The sequence below is a fragment of the Oncorhynchus masou genome, unplaced genomic scaffold (assembly GCF_036934945.1).
Source record: "Oncorhynchus masou masou isolate Uvic2021 unplaced genomic scaffold, UVic_Omas_1.1 unplaced_scaffold_558, whole genome shotgun sequence".
In the NCBI taxonomy this organism is placed as follows: domain Eukaryota; kingdom Metazoa; phylum Chordata; class Actinopteri; order Salmoniformes; family Salmonidae; genus Oncorhynchus; species Oncorhynchus masou.
The window spans coordinates 49,628-67,500 of NW_027011997.1; the positions used below are offsets into that span (position 1 = coordinate 49,628).

At 38.9% G+C, this 17,873-nt stretch overlaps 1 protein-coding gene across 1 annotated transcript in view; it reads left to right on the plus strand.

The window, feature by feature from the left end:
* Positions 1–10,372: 10,372 nt before the first annotated feature.
* LOC135536111 (neuronal acetylcholine receptor subunit non-alpha-3) overlaps positions 10,373–17,873 on the plus strand; it is a 35,538-nt gene continuing 28,037 nt past the window's right edge. The window contains exon 1 of the mRNA XM_064962504.1: positions 10,373–10,678. Coding sequence (XP_064818576.1) covers positions 10,615–10,678 — 64 coding nt within the window. The 5' untranslated portion in view covers positions 10,373–10,614. The remainder of the gene's footprint in view (positions 10,679–17,873) is intronic.

Sequence of the window (17,873 nt, forward strand, 5' to 3'; positions counted from 1 at the left end):
AATAACAAGATAATAATAACATGATGATAATAACATGATGATAGTAACATGATAATAACATGATGATAGTAACATGATGATAATAACATGATGATAAGAACATGATGATAAGAACATGATGATAATAACATGATAATAATAACATGATAATAATAACATGATAATAACACATTATTAATAACATGATGATAATAACATGATGATAAGAACATGATGATAAGAACATGATGATAATAACATGATAATAATAACATGATAATAATAACATGATAATAATAACATGATAATAACACATTATTAATAACATGATGATAGTAACATGATGATAATAACATGATGATAGTAACATGATGATAGTAACATGATGATAATAACATGATAATAATTACATGATAGTAATAACATGATAATAATAACATGATAATAACATGATGATAATAACATGATAATAATAACATGATAATAACATGATAATAATAACATGATAATAATAACATGATAATAACACATTATTAATAACATGATGATAGTAACATGATGATAATAACATGATGATAGTAACATGATGATAGTAACATGATGATAATAACATGATGATAAGAACATGATGATAATAACATGATAATAATAACATGATAATAATAACATGATAATAATAACATGATAATAATAACATGATAATAACATGATGATAGTAACATGATGATAATAACATGATGATAAGAACATGATGATAATAACATGATAATAATAACATGATAATAATAACATGATAATAATAACATGATAATAATAACATGATAATGACATGATGATAGTAACATGATGATAGTAACATGATGATAATAACATGATGATAATAACATGATAATAATAACATGATGATAGTAACATGATGATAGTAACATGATGATAATAACATGATGATAATAACATGATAATAATAACATGATGATAGTAACATGATGATAGTAACATGATGATAATAACATGATGATAATAACATGATGATAATAACATGATGATAATAACATGATGATAATAACATGATGATAATAACACATTCTTAATAACATGATAGTAATAACATGATAATAATAACATGATAATAACATGATGATAGTAACATGATAATAATAACATGATAATAACATGATGATAATAACATGATGATAATAACATGATGATAATAACATGATGATAATAACATGATAATAATAACATGATAATAATAACATGATAATAATAACATGATGATAATAACATGATGATAATAACATGATAGTAATATCATGATAGTAATAACATGATGACAATAACATGATGATAATAACATGATGACAATAACATGATGATAATAACATGATAATAATAACATGATAATAATAACATGATGATAATAACATGATGATAATAACATGATGATAATAACATGATGATAATAACCTGATGATAGTAACATGATGATAATAACATGATGATAATAACATGATGATAAGAACATGATGATAATAACATGATGATAATAACATGATGATAATAACATGATAATAATAACATGATGATAATAACATGATAATAATAACATGATAATAACATGATAATAATAACATGATAACAACATGATAATAATAACATGACACTATTAACATGCTAATGATAACATAATGATAATAACATGATAATAATACGATGAAAATAAACATGATGATAATAGCGTGATCATTATTTCATGATCATACAACCCCGATATTAATAACATGGTAATAATTACATGATGATAATAACATCATGATCGCAAACATGATCAAAATAAAATGATCATAACAACCCGATGATAATACCATGATGATAATAACATGATGATAATAACATGATGCTAACATGATGAAAGTAACATGCTGATAATAACATGATAATAACTCTGTGTGTGTGTGTGTGTGTGTGTGTGTGTGTGTGTGTGTGTGTGTGTGTGTGTGTGTGTGTGCGAGGGAGAGAGAGCTGACTCAGCTAAAGTTACCCTTTACCATGCTCTTAACAGCAGTGAGAGAGCAACAGTTTATATGATTACAGCTATCTATATGTCTAGCCCTTCCATCCTATTCCAGCCTTCCAAGACAGTATTTAAGACAGACAGACAGACAGACAGACCAGACCAGACCTGACATTATTTAATACTGACAGACAGACCAGACCAGACCTGACATTATTTAATACAGACAGACAGACCAGACCTGACATTATTTAATACTGACAGACAGACCAGACCAGACCTGACATAATTTAATACAGACAGACCAGACCTGACATTATTTAATACAGACAGACAGGCCAGATTTAATACAGACAGACAGACCAGACCAGACATTATTTAATACAGACAGACCAGACCTGACATTTTTTAATACAGACAGACAGACCAGTTTTAATACATACAGACAGACCAGACCAGACCTGGCATTATTTAATACAGACAGGCAGACCAGACCAGACCTGACATTATTTAATACAGACAGACCAGACCTGACATTATTTAATACAGACAGACCAGACCAGACCTGACATTATTTAATACTGACAGATAGACCAGACCAGACCTGACATTATTTAATACAGACAAACAGACCAGACCAGACATTATTTAATACAGACAGACAGACCAGACCTGACATTATTTAATACAGACAGACCAGACCAGACCTGACATTATTTAATACAGACAGACATACCAGACCAGACATTATTTAATACAGACAGACCAGACCAGACCTGACATTATTTAATACTGACAGACAGACCAGACCAGATCTGACATTATTTAATACAGACAGACAGACCAGACCAGACCTGACAGTATTTAATACAGACAGACAGACCAGACCAGACTTGACATTATTTAATACTGACAGACAGACCAGACCTGACATTATTTAATACAGACAGACCAAACCAGACTTTAAATTATTTAATACAGACAGACAGACCAGACCAGACTGTCACGCCCTGGCCTTAGTATTTTGTGTTTTCTTTATTATTTTGGTCAGGCCAGGGTGTGACATGGGTGATTTATGTGGTATGTTTTGTCTAGGGGTTTTGTAGTTTATGGAATTGTGTTTAGTTAAGTAGTCTAGGAAAGTCTATGGTTGCCGAGAGTGGTTCTCAATCAGAGGCAGGTGTTTATCGTTGTCTCTGATTGGGAACCATATTTAGGCAGCTATATTCTTTGATTGTTTTGTGGGTGATTGTTCCTGTCTCTGTGTTTGTTGCACCAGATAGGGCTGTTTTGGTTTTTCACGGTTCTTGTTTTGTATATTGTTCATTTTTCATCTTTTATTAAAGATGTATAAAGATAACCACGCTGCATTTTGGTCCTCCTCCCTTTCACCAGAAAACTGTAACACAGACCTGACATTATTTAAGACAGACAGACAGACCAGACCAGACCAGACCTGACGTTATTTAATACAGACAGACCAGACCTGACATTATTTAAGACAGACAGACCAGACCTGACATTATTTAAGACAGACCAGACCAGACCTGACATTATTTAAGACAGACAGACCAGACCTGACATTATTTAAGACAGACAGACCAGACCTGACGTTATTTAGTACTGACAGACAGACCAGATCTGACATTATTTAATACAGACCAGACCAGGGTTCATCAATGACATATCCATTTACATTCCAGAGATTCATTTAAAATCAATTATTGAATTGACAACAGCCCATAACTTTTTTCAGCACATGAACTGAGTTGTTTGTGTGTGTTGGGGGAGAGGGCTGGGTTCCCTCAGGGCAGGGTCTCTCAGCTTAAACACAGTGATCAGGTGTTTGATGACTGATGAGAACTGTGGTCCAGTAGAAACGTCCACGTTGACACGATCCAAAGAGTTAAATTGTCCTCACGAGAGTGTTTGATTTTAATTATTGTGAGTGTGTGTGTGTGCAGAGTGGTACCCCTTGCTGTTACCCCCAACTGCTTTTAGCAGATTGGAGTGAGAGAGAAAGAGAGAGATGGAGTGAGAGAGAAAGAGAGAGATGGAGTCAGAGAGAAAGAGAGAGATGGAGTGAAAGAGAAAGATGGAGTGAGAGATGGAGTAAGAGATATATAGAGAGATGGGAATGATAGATAGAGAGGGAGAGATTTCCTTCATCGGCCCAGCATGCGTTGTTTACGACTCCCTTTAATAGCCAGAATGAATTAAACATGGACCGAATGAAGCGGGAATAACTCCCTCCTTCCACTTAGCTATGCACTGTAGCTTACAGATTCACTATACTGTTAACTCTCTCCATGTAGCTAATGTACTAGACAGATAGCATTCTATTTTTCACTGCAGTTGAGCTAACAGTGTGTTGTTGTTGAATCCAGTGTTCATTCTATCCATAGCACAACATTCTATTTAATATGAGAATTCTACTCAAATCTAACATTCTGTTGTTGTTGACATCCAGCATGCATTCTATCCATAGCACAACATTCTATTTACAATAAGAATTCTACTCAAATCTAACATTCTGTTGTTGTTGACATCAGGCATGCATTCTATCCATAGCACAACATTCTATTTACAATAAGAATTCTACTCAAATCTAACATTCTGTTGTTGTTGACATCCAGCAGGCATTCTATCCATAGCACAACATTCTATTTACAATAAGAATTCTACTCAAATCTAACATTCTGTTGTTGTTGCAGCTGGCATATATTTTATCCATAGCAAAAGTGACATTTACATTGGGCATTGCACGCAAACCGAACATTCTGTTGTTGTTGACATCCAGCACGCATTCGAGTGATTCTACCCACTGCACACAATTCTATTTACCATCAACATTCTACTCACTACTGACATTATTTCCCTTGAACAATCTACTCAGTGCTAACATTCCATTCCCAGTATACTAATTCCACAAGTCTGGAAGTCCACCAACCAATGCACGAAGAGAACAGAATACACCAGGAGAGGGAACAGAACACGAGAACATCATTTCCCACTGTCTGTATGTAAACACCCTGGATGGATATCTCCTGTCCTGTAATCCACTTTACAGAGAGGTGCTGTACGCTAAATGGCCATTATCTGCTCATTATCTCCTGTGTGCTGTGGTTTCTCAGAGAATGTGCAGTCGATCCAATACAGTTTAGAGTAGCTAGACCGTCTCTGCAGTTAATGGTACTTTAGGTGTGCCAGTAAAACCAGCTGAGATGGCAACATGGTTCCTCCGGAGAGTGGAGGCATGGTCCACGTGATCTGTTCACCCATCACCAACTCTGGCCAAACCCTGGTCCCTGACCGGCCATGTTCCTGTCTGTCACAGACTCCATGTTCATGTCTGTCACAGACTCCATGTTCCTGTCTGTCACAGACTCCATGTTCCTGTCTGTCACAGACTACATGTTCCTGTCTGTCACAGACTCCATGTTCCTGTCTGTCACAGACTCCATGTTCCTGTCTGTCACAGACTCCATGTTCCTGTCTGTCACAGACTCCATGTTCCTGGTAACATTCAGCAGATGTTAAGTTGACGTAAGAGATAATAATAATAATATGGGTGCTGGTATTTCTCCTGTTTCATGCATGGACAAGTATTTACGTGTGAAACGGAAATGTTTTGTGCAAATCCTAACTCCCCCTGAGACACTCTCGGAGAGTGGGGTCACGGCCGGTGTCAGCCATTATCAACGGCTCCCCTGGAGCAATTAGGGTTAAGTGCCTTCCCTGTTGATGTTGAAACTGGTGTTTTGCGGGTACTATTTAATGAAGCTGCCAGTTGATGACTTGTGAGGCTTCTGTTTCTCCAACTAGACACTCTAATGTACTTGTCCTCTTGCTCAGTTGTGCACCGGGGCCTCCCACTCCTCTTCCTATTTTGGTTAGAGACAGTTTGCGCTGTTCTGTGAAGGGGTAGTACACAGTGTTGTACGAGATCTTCAGATTCTTGGCAATTCCTCGCATGGAATAGCCTTAATTTCTCAGAACAAGAATAGACTGACGAGTTTCAGAAGAAAGGTCTTTGTTTCTGGCCATTTTGAGCCTGTAATTGAACCCACAAATGCTGATGCTCCAGATACTCAACTAGTCTAAAGATGGCCAGTTTAATTGCTTCTTTAATTAGCAACAGTTTTCAGCTGTGCTAACATAATTGCAAAATGGTTTTCTAATGATCAATTAGAAAATGATAAACTTTTAAAATGATAAACTTGGATTAGCTAACACAACGTTGTCACGTTCTGACCTTAGTTCTTTTGTTATGTCTTTGTTTTAGTGTGGTCAGGGTGTGAGTTGGGTGGGTTGTCTATGTTAGTTTTTCTATGATTTGGGATTTCTGTGTTTGGCCTGGTATGGTTCTCAATCTGAGGCAGCAGTCAATCGTTGTCCCTGATTGAGAACCATACTTAGGTAGCCTGGTTTCACTTTGAGTTGTGGGTGCTTATTTCCTGTGTAGTGTTATGTCTTTCACCTTACGGAACTGTTGGTTTGTTATTCATTGTTTTGTTCAGTGTTCTCGTGCGTCATTAAAAGCTATGAACACTTACTATGCTGCGCATTGGTCCTCCTCTCTGTCTTCCTGGAACACAGGAATGATGGTTGCTGATAATGGGACTCTGTACACCTATGTAGATATTCCATTTAAAAAATCTGCCATTTCTGGCTATAATAGTCATTTACAACATTAACAATGTCTGAACTGTATTTATGATCAACTTGATGTTATTTTAATGGACAAAGAAAGGGCTTTTCTTTCAAAAACAAGGACATTTCTAAGTGACCCCAAACTGTGAACGGTAGTGTATATTTGACACTGCTGTAGCCTAATGAGAGGTCCTGTAACAGATATATACTGTAGCCTAATGAGAGGTCCTGTAACAGATATATACTGTAGCCTAATGAGAGGTCCTGTAACAGATATATACTGTAGTCTAATGAGAGGTCCTGTAACAGATATATACTGTAGCCTAATGAGAGGTCCTGTAACAGATATATACTGTAGTCTAATGAGAGGTCCTGTAACAGATATATACTGTAGCCTAATGAGAGGTCCTGTAACAGATATATACTGTAGTCTAATGAGAGGTCCTGTAACAGATATATACTGTAGTCTAATGAGAGGTCCTGTAATAGATATATACTGTAGTCTAATGAGAGGTCCTGTAATAGATATATACTGTAGTCTAATGAGAGGTCCTGTAACAGATATATACTGTAGTCTAATGAGAGGTCCTGTAATAGATATATACTGTAGTCTAATGAGAGGTCCTGTAACAGATATATACTGTAGTCTAATGAGAGGTCCTGTAATAGATATATACTGTAGTCTAATGAGAGGTCCTGTAACAGATATATACTGTAGCCTAATGAGAGGTCCTGTAACAGATATATACTGTAGTCTAATGAGAGGTCCTGTAACAGATATATACTGTAGTCTAATGCTGCATTGAGAGGTCCTGTAACAGATATATACTGTAGTCTAATGAGAGGTCCTGTAACAGATATATACTGTAGTCTAATGAGAGGTCCTGTAATAGATATATACTGTAGCCTAATGAGAGGTCCTGTAACAGATATATACTGTAGTCTATTGAGAGGTCCTGTAACAGATATATACTGTAGTCTAATGAGAGGTCCTGTAATAGATATATACTGTAGTCTAATGAGAGGTCCTGTAACAGATATATACTGTAGTCTAATGAGAGGTCCTGTAACAGATATATACTGTAGTCTAATGAGAGGTCCTGTAACAGATATATACTGTAGTCTAATGAGAGGTCCTGTAATAGATATATACTGTAGCCTAATGAGAGGTCCTGTAACAGATATATACTGTAGCCTAATGAGAGGTCCTGTAACAGATATATACTGTAGTCTAATGAGAGGTCCTGTAACAGATATATACTGTAGCCTAATGAGAGGTCCTGTAATAGATATATACTGTAGCCTAATGAGAGGTCCTGTAACAGATATATACTGTAGTCTAATGCTGCATTGAGAGGTCCTGTAACAGATATATACTGTAGTCTAATGAGAGGTCCTGTAACAGATATATACTGTAGTCTAATGAGAGGTCCTGTAATAGATATATACTGTAGCCTAATGAGAGGTCCTGTAACAGATATATACTGTAGTCTAATGAGAGGTCCTGTAACAGATATATACTGTAGTCTAATGAGAGGTCCTGTAATAGATATATACTGTAGTCTAATGAGAGGTCCTGTAACAGATATATACTGTAGCCTAATGAGAGGTCCTGTCATAGATATATACTGTAGTCTAATGAGAGGTCCTGTAATAGATATATACTGTAGTCTAATGAGAGGTCCTGTAATAGATATATACTGTAGCCTAATGAGAGGTCCTGTAACAGATATATACTGTAGTCTAATGAGAGGTCCTGTAATAGATATATACTGTAGCCTAATGAGAGGTCCTGTAATAGATATATACTGTAGCCTAATGAGAGGTCCTGTAATAGATATATACTGTAGTCTAATGAGAGGTCCTGTAATAGATATATACTGTAGTCTAATGAGAGGTCCTGTAATAGATATATACTGTAGTCTAATGAGAGGTCCTGTAATAGATATATACTGTAGTCTAATGAGAGGTCCTGTAATAGATATATACTGTAGTCTAATGAGAGGTCCTGTAACAGATATATACTGTAGTCTAATGAGAGGTCCTGTAACAGATATATACTGTAGTCTAATGAGAGGTCCTGTAATAGATATATACTGTAGTCTAATGAGAGGTCCTGTAATAGATATATACTGTAGCCTAATGAGAGGTCCTGTAACAGATATATACTGTAGCCTAATGAGAGGTCCTGTAACAGATATATACTGTAGTCTAATGAGAGGTCCTGTAACAGATATATACTGTAGCCTAATGAGAGGTCCTGTAATAGATATATACTGTAGCCTAATGAGAGGTCCTGTAACAGATATATACTGTAGTCTAATGCTGCATTGAGAGGTCCTGTAACAGATATATACTGTAGTCTAATGAGAGGTCCTGTAACAGATATATACTGTAGTCTAATGAGAGGTCCTGTAATAGATATATACTGTAGCCTAATGAGAGGTCCTGTAACAGATATATACTGTAGTCTAATGAGAGGTCCTGTAACAGATATATACTGTAGTCTAATGAGAGGTCCTGTAACAGATATATACTGTAGTCTAATGAGAGGTCCTGTAATAGATATATACTGTAGCCTAATGAGAGGTCCTGTAATAGATATATACTGTAGTCTAATGCTGCATTGAGAGGTCCTGTAACAGATATATACTGTAGTCTAATGAGAGGTCCTGTAACAGATATATACTGTAGTCTAATGAGAGGTCCTGTAATAGATATATACTGTAGCCTAATGACAGGTCCTGTAACAGATATATACTGTAGCCTACTGAGAGGTCCTGTAACAGATATATACTGTAGTCTAATGAGAGGTCCTGTAACAGATATATACTGTAGTCTAATGAGAGGTCCTGTAATAGATATATACTGTAGCCTACTGAGAGGTCCTGTAACAGATATATACTGTAGCCTACTGAGAGGTCCTGTAACAGATATATACTGTAGTCTAATGAGAGGTCCTGTAACAGATATATACTGTAGTCTAATGAGAGGTCCTGTAACAGATATATACTGTAGCCTAACGCTGCATTGAGAGGTCCTGTAATAGATATATACTGTAGCCTAATGAGAGGTCCTGTAATAGATATATACTGTAGTCTAATGAGAGGTCCTGTAATAGATATATACTGTAGTCTAATGAGAGGTCCTGTAACAGATATATACTGTAGTCTAATGAGAGGTCCTGTAACAGATATATACTGTAGCCTAACGCTGCATTGAGAGGTCCTGTAATAGATATATACTGTAGCCTACTGGTGAGGAGTCACAGTGACTGGTGATTTACTACCATTGGGATTCTCACTGCTTGTAACACCGTGTGTGCGTGTGCGAGCTTGAGCGTGTGTGTGTGTGTGTGTGTCAGTGGTCCCTTTAGGTCGCTGGTGGTCCTGGGCCATTTCTCATTAAAATGTGACTGGTGATTCCTGAAGGGAAGGTTTTGTAAAAATGTGTAGCCTACAATTAGGCTATAAATTAGATTCATAGATACTTCATAAATAATGAATCCTATACCCCCATATCCCTCCGTTATTATAGAACACACATACGCAACGCGCACCCCCTGTCTCCATCACATTCCGCCGTCTCCCCTCCCTCATCTGCCGCTGGGCCAGCCCCCCTACCGAACACCGGATTTTGAGCGCGTGCACCCGGTCGGCTTGCTCGAGATCCACACTGGGACACAAATGGAAACTCTTAGGGGAAACCCAGAAAGAGGAAGTCCTGCCGCTGTAAAACAGTTGTAATAATAATGGAGCAACAACAGCGTCGTTTTCTTCCTCGTCCGTCCTTCATAATTTAATCGTTACATCGTTCCGAAGCGGGCAAAGCACGTCCCGTTGTTATACTAGTCTAGGCTACGGACCGACTGATTGTTGTGATACGGACGGTTTTGTGTACGCAGGAGATGATATAAAGCACCTCGAAGACGACTAGAACGGGTAACTGGAGCCGCGCGAAGAGGAAGCATGAAGTTTGCGGTTGCAGTGTTGTGGCTGTTGTGGTTCTCGTTCGGCGATGCCACTATTGAAGGTAGGCATAAGGGACAAGGCATAATCAATGCTACAGAAACCACAGAGCCTAATATACAGTGGTTTGAGTTAATAGTGTTCTCTATGAATGCGTTGTTGTTCTATATAGCCAGCCTGACGTTTAGCCTGCCGCAGGGTCCACTTTGAAATGTCCATAATCGGATAGCCCTATTGATTTGATTTCAAACGGGACACAGAACCGCTAGACAAACCGTCCCATTCTCTCCCACCAATGCAGTGCCAATAAACCGTTAGGTTTATCAGTTAGATCAAGTGAAGGAAATGTAGGCTACACAGCTGCAGAAAATGATGTATTTAATGGGTGGGCGCGTAGCGCCCTCCCTGGTTCGAGTAAAGGACTCGTCCCCCTTGGATACAAAACAAAAGACAATAACATTGATTGTTCAATGGGATTAAACAAACAAACAAATAAACAATTACAAAGGCAGCCTACAACTGTTGCCGATCCTAAGTTAAAAATGTGTCTACCTACTGTTGTGTTGCTTGACTCAAACCAAGCGTTACATGAAGCCTGTACTACACTTTGTCTGCATAGTTTATACCAGGCCCATGTGACAATATAGAGGGCTTGGTTCAGTTCACTTCTCCCTTCAGTCCACTCAGCGTTAGATAACACTTTCACAGCTATCGTTCTTCTATAGTGTAGTAGACTGTATTACACACAGTAATAGATAGATGGGATATGATATATTGTAACACACAGTAATAGATAGATGGGATATGATATATTGTAACACACAGTAACATATAGATGGGATATGATATATTGTAACACACAATAATAGATAGATGGGATATGATATATTGTAACACACAGTAACAGATAGATGGGATATGATAGATTGTAACACACAATTATAGATAGATGGGATATGATATATTGTAACACACAGTAATAGATAGATGGGATATGATATATTGTAACACACAGTAACAGATAGATGGGATATGATATTGTAACATACAGTAACAGATATATGGGATATTATATAATGTAACACACAGTAACATATAGATGGAATATGATATATTGTAACACACATTAACAGATAGATGGGATATTATATAATGTAACACACAGTAACATATAGATGGAATATGATATATTGTAACACACAGTAACAGATAGATGGGATATGATATGTTGTAACACACAGTAACAGATAGGTAGAATATGGTTGTGTGTGTGTGTGTGTGTGTGTGTGTGTGTGTGTGTGTGTGTGTGTGTGTGTGTGTGTGTGTACCTGTGTGTGTGTGTGTGTGTGTGTGTGTGTGTGTGTGTGTGTGTGTGTGTGTGTGTGTGTGTGTGTGTACCTGTGTGTGTGTGTGTACCTGTGTTTACCTGTGTGTGTGTACCTGTGTGTGTGTACCTGTGTGTGTACATGTGTGCACCTGTGTTTACCTGTGTGTACCTGTGTGTGTACATGTGTGCACCTGTGTTTACCTGTGTGTGTGTCCATGTGTGTACATGTGTGTACCTGCATGTCCATGTGTGTACCTGCGTGTCCATGTGTGTACCTGTGTGTCCATGTGTGTACCTGTGTGTCCATGTGTGTACATGTGTGTACCTGTGTGTCCATGTGTGTACCTGTGTGTCCATGTGTGTACCTGTGTGTCCATGTGTGTACATGTGTGTACCTGCGTGTCCATGTGTGTACCTGCGTGTCCATGTGTGTACCTGTGTGTACCTGTGTGTCCATGTGTGTACATGTGTGTACCTGCGTGTCCATGTGTGTACCTGCGTGTCCATGTGTGTACCTGTGTGTACCTGTGTGTCCATGTGTGTACCTGTGTGTCCATGTGTGTGAGCAGTCGGCCCCCAGTGCTGTTCTAAGATCAGCTCTCTGTGCCAAACCCTTGACCTCGAACCACCAGGAGTCAAATAACAATCTGACCCCAGATACAGTATGCTGCTAAGAAACAGTACAACCTGTCAGGCACAATGCGTACACACACATACACACATACACACACACACACACACACACACACACACACACACACACACACACACACACACACACACACACACCTCGAGGGAGGATGAGAGATAAGGGACATGGTTAACCTTTTTGAAAAGTGTTACATTCCTCTTGGGTCCTTGTCCCTTTGCATTGTGGGTAAACAACAGTTGAGATGGAGAGGTTGAGTATACCTAGAGGTCGAAGGTCTATATCTGGAGACCATCTGTGTGTTTTACACTGTAGCAGACTGATCTTTTGTATGCTCAGTTATAGCCACTGTCCATGGTGCTGAACTCTCTTACGTTTTACACTGTAGCAGACCGACCTTTTGTATGCTCAGTTATAGCCACTGTCCATGGTGCTGAACTCTCTTATGTTTTACACTGTAGCAGACTGATCTTTTGTATGCTCAGTTATAGCCACTGTCCATGGTGCTGAACTCTCTTACGTTTTACACTGTAGCAGACTGACCTTTTGTAGACTGGCCTTTTATACAGTGCTGTGGCTATTTCTTCACTTTACAAACTCAGAGATTCTCTTAAAGGGGCAATCTACAGTTGCGACATCCATTTTTGGACTAAATTATTGATATGTACCCATTGATTCTTGAAGAATTCTAATGTCGGAACCCAAAATATAAGCTTGTTCTACTCCAATGTTTGTTAACAAAAGTAAATGTATTCTATCTATACTTGTGATGTCGTGGACGGTCAGCCCTTGCATCCATAGCTCTGTTTATGAATATTGTTTCCATTTCTCCAGCCCCACCCTATCGGTTTTGACCCATCCAGCATATAGATGGATAATACTCAGACATCAGGTATACAAAGTGTTTTCAGTCATAACTATTATGGATCCTGAGCTTTGTCAGTCCCACTCCTCAGCTACCCTCAAACCCTCCCATCTATCTCCGTGGCTATTTACAGAACCCGAGGGGGGAAAACGCTTTGTTGTTGTTCCAACTGCTGATTCCCCCTTTATTAAGGACCCCTCCACTCTGTGTAAGACTTCTTTAATGTAAATGTTGGATCAGGGTTATTACATGTTATTACATGTGTTTGTAGTGGGTGGGTGGGTGGGGTGGGGGGGGCAGAGAGCTGTTCCTATGTTTGTTGTAAGAATAACTTTGTATCCAGTAATCAACACTGCAATGGCCCACCTGGGTGATACATGGCTGCCATTTTGTGTCCACAAGGCCATGTCCCACATCAGCAGTTTCACTACATGAGGTGACAAAACCCATTCATCAAATTGCAACTGGGAGAAGATGAGTTTTGCAATGAGCCTCGGTGTGGAAGGGTTCATGACTTCTCACGCTGACATGAAGCTGTGTTTCTATCTGTTCACTTCTCTGGCGCATTGACCGCCTCCCAAATGACACCCTATTCCCTGTATCGCCCCATAATGCTCTGTTCAAAGTAGTGTACTATGTAGGGAATATGTGGCCATTAGGGGCACAAACATTGTTTCCATCTCCCTTCTCGGTGGTAGGGACCGTCATGGCTCTATTGTGAGCAGATGGTGCCAGGGTCATGCGGCCGTACCAATTATACCCCCCCACACCCCCAACACAAACACACACAAAGTTTCAGTCAAACACCAAACACAGTCTCAGTCAAAGAGACTGTAGATTCACATCGAGACTTATATATATATGATGCAATGCAAAGCAATAACAGTCAGGTATTCAAGAACACACATACATACACACACACACTCACACGAACACACACACACACACACACACACACACACACACACACACACACACACACACACACACACACTGTGAGGTAGAATCTCCAGAATAAGCTGGACTGTAGCTTTACTGATTCCCATCTCCTATTACAGAGACAAGACAACCTCCAGACTATTCCCAACAGAGGACTTTACTGACCTATCACAGATGGGAATGGTCTCAAACAGAATAGAAACATGGAATGGAGGTATGATAAATACAATTACTGCAACAAACATCTAAAGGATATAATAGAAGACTATAGCAATAGGTAGTAACAATAACGCAGGACTGTATAAATACACTGCCACAATGAATGGTTGGCTATTACATAGTAACAGGCAATAACAGAGGACTGTATGAAATACACTGCCACAGTGAATGGTTGGCTATTACATAGTAACAGGCAATAACATAGGACTGTATGAAATACACTGCCACAGTGAATGGTTGGCTATTACATAGTAACAGGCAATAACAGAGGACTGTATGAAATACACTGCCACAGTGAATGGTTGGCTATTACATAGTAACAGGCAATAACAGAGGACTGTATGAAGTGGATAACAGATAGATCATAGAAAATACTGGCTAATTATTACTGACGGAAATATAAGTAATAACACAATAGTAGCAATATGGAGAAACTAAGCAACACCAGCTATTAGCACACAATGCTACAATAACACCAGCTATACTAGCGCACAATACTACAATAACACCAGCTATACTAGCGCATAATACTACAATAACACCAGCTATACTAGCACAAAATGCTACAATAACACCAGCTATACTAGCACACAATGCTACAATAACACCAGCTATACTAGCACACAATACTACAATAACACCAGCTATACTAGCACACAATACTACAATAACACCAGCTATACTAGCACACAATGCTACAATAACACCAGCTATACTAGCACACAATACTGCAATAACACCAGCTATACTAGCATACAATGTTACAATAACACCAGCTATACTAGCACACAATGTTACAATAACACCAGCTATACTAGCACACAATGCTACAATAACACCAGCTATACTAGCACACAATGTTACAATAACACCAACTTTACTAGCACACCATTTTCTTTTTATTTAACCTTTATTTAACAAAGCAAGTCAGTTAAGAACACATTCTTATTTACATTTGCGGCCTAGGAACAGTGGGTTAACTGCAATAACACCAGCTATACTAGCACACAATGCTACAATAACACCAGCTATACTAGCACACAATGCTACAATAACACCAGCTATACTAGCACATTATGCTACAGTAACACCAGCTATACTAGCACACAATGCTACAATTACACCAGCTATACTAGCTCACAATGCTACAATTACACCAGCTATACTAGCTCACAATGCTACAATAACACCAGCTATACTAGCACACAATGCTACAATAACACCAGCTATACCAGCACACCATGCTACAATAACACCAGCTATACTAGCACACCATGCTACAATAACACCAGCTATACTAGCACACAATGCTACAATAACACCAGCTATACTAGCATACAATGCTACAATAGCACCACACACACACGCGCATGCACTCTCTCTCTCTCTCTCTGGGCTATAGGAACCATACAGGGTGATGTATTTATTGCTATTGCCAGGGTTGGTGATAGTCTGCTGCTCTCCCATCCATAAACTCATCACCAGGATAGGAGGACACACACACACACATATACATGTGCATACACAACACACACAACACAACACACACACCATCCAGATGATGGAGGGTCCCACTCACCACTGCCATACAGACTACAGCTACAGTGCTGCTGATGCAGTTATTCTGTTGATGTATTAGTTCATCTCCTCCAGCTATCATGGCCCTTCAGAGAGATAGGGGTGTGTCGGGCAGGAGGGCCGTTGATTGGTGGTCGATAGAGAAGGTAAAGGACACATACATTTGAGTCAGTCTCCTTTAGTCAATTAAAAGATTGGCAGACTCGTAAACAACACATGCTGGGCCTCTTCCAGCGTTCATCTCTCTCTCGCTCTCTCTCTCGCTCTCTCTCTGCCTCTCTCTCTGCCTCTGTCTCTGCCTCTCTCTCGCTCTCTCTCTGCCTCTCTCTCTGGCTCTGTCTCTCTCTCGCTCTCTCTCTCGCTCTCTCTCGCTCTCTTCCTGACACTCTCTCTCTCCCTCACTCTTTGCTCCACTCTTTCTCTCTCTCTCTCTCTGTCTCTCTCTCTCTCCTTCTTCCTCTCTCTTTCCTCTGTCTCAGAGACAATGAATGTGGTAATGTGAGGCTAGTGTTTTGGGTCCCTCTGTTTCTGTCCTCCTCTTATCTGCTCTCTCCACATCCCTCCCTTTCTCTATTCATTTTTTCACACTCCATATCCTTCTCTCACTATCCCACACCAGGGGTTCAGCCACAGCCAAACACCACACACTAATACCAGTGAGCTCTCAAAGCATTTAACACAATCCGTGTGTGTGTGTGGTTGTGTGTGCGTGTGTGTTAAGTTACTATCATTCAGCTCTCTGTGGCTAAGACTAACATAAACTGTAACACTCACTACTCAAACCATGTAATGTAACATTGAGTGTATGTATCTCTCTCTAGTGTAGATCCAATCTGATTACTAAGGGTTCTAAAGGGTTGATGATGATGTCATGTTATTATTGTCTAAAGGGTTGATGATGATGTCATGTTATTATTGTCTAAAGGGTCGATGATGATGTCATGTTATTATTGTCTAAAGGGTTGATGATGATGTCATGTTATTATTGTCTAAAGGGTCGATGATGATGTCATGTTATTATTGTCTAAAGGGTTGATGATGATGTCATGTTATTATTGTCTAAAGGGTTGATGATGATGTCATGTTATTATTGTCTAAAGGGTCGATGATGATGTCATGTTATTATTGTCTAAAGGGTCGATGATGATGTCATGTTATTATTGTCTAAAGGGTCGATGATGATGTCATGTTATTATTGTCTAAAGGGTCGATGATGATGTCATGTTATTATTGTCTAAAGGGTCGATGATGATGTCATGTTATTATTGTCTAAAGGGTCGATGATGATGTCATGTTATTATATGTACTTAACTCTCTATTCTCTAGTACTTCTCTACACGTATGAATCATGTCCACTTCCATCAGCATGACATGAGATCCCTCTGTCCTTGGCCTCACACACACACACACACACACACACCCACACACACACACACATATACACACACATACACACACACACACACACACATATACACACACACACACACACACACACACACACACACACACACACACACACACACACACACACACACACACACACACACACACACACACACACACACACACACACACACAGAGAATTAGTCAGTCTGAGCTCTACATGTATTTTTAGGTAAAGGAAAGGAAACACGTACTTCCTGCTTCCTTCATATTGTGAGGCAGTACTATATATAATC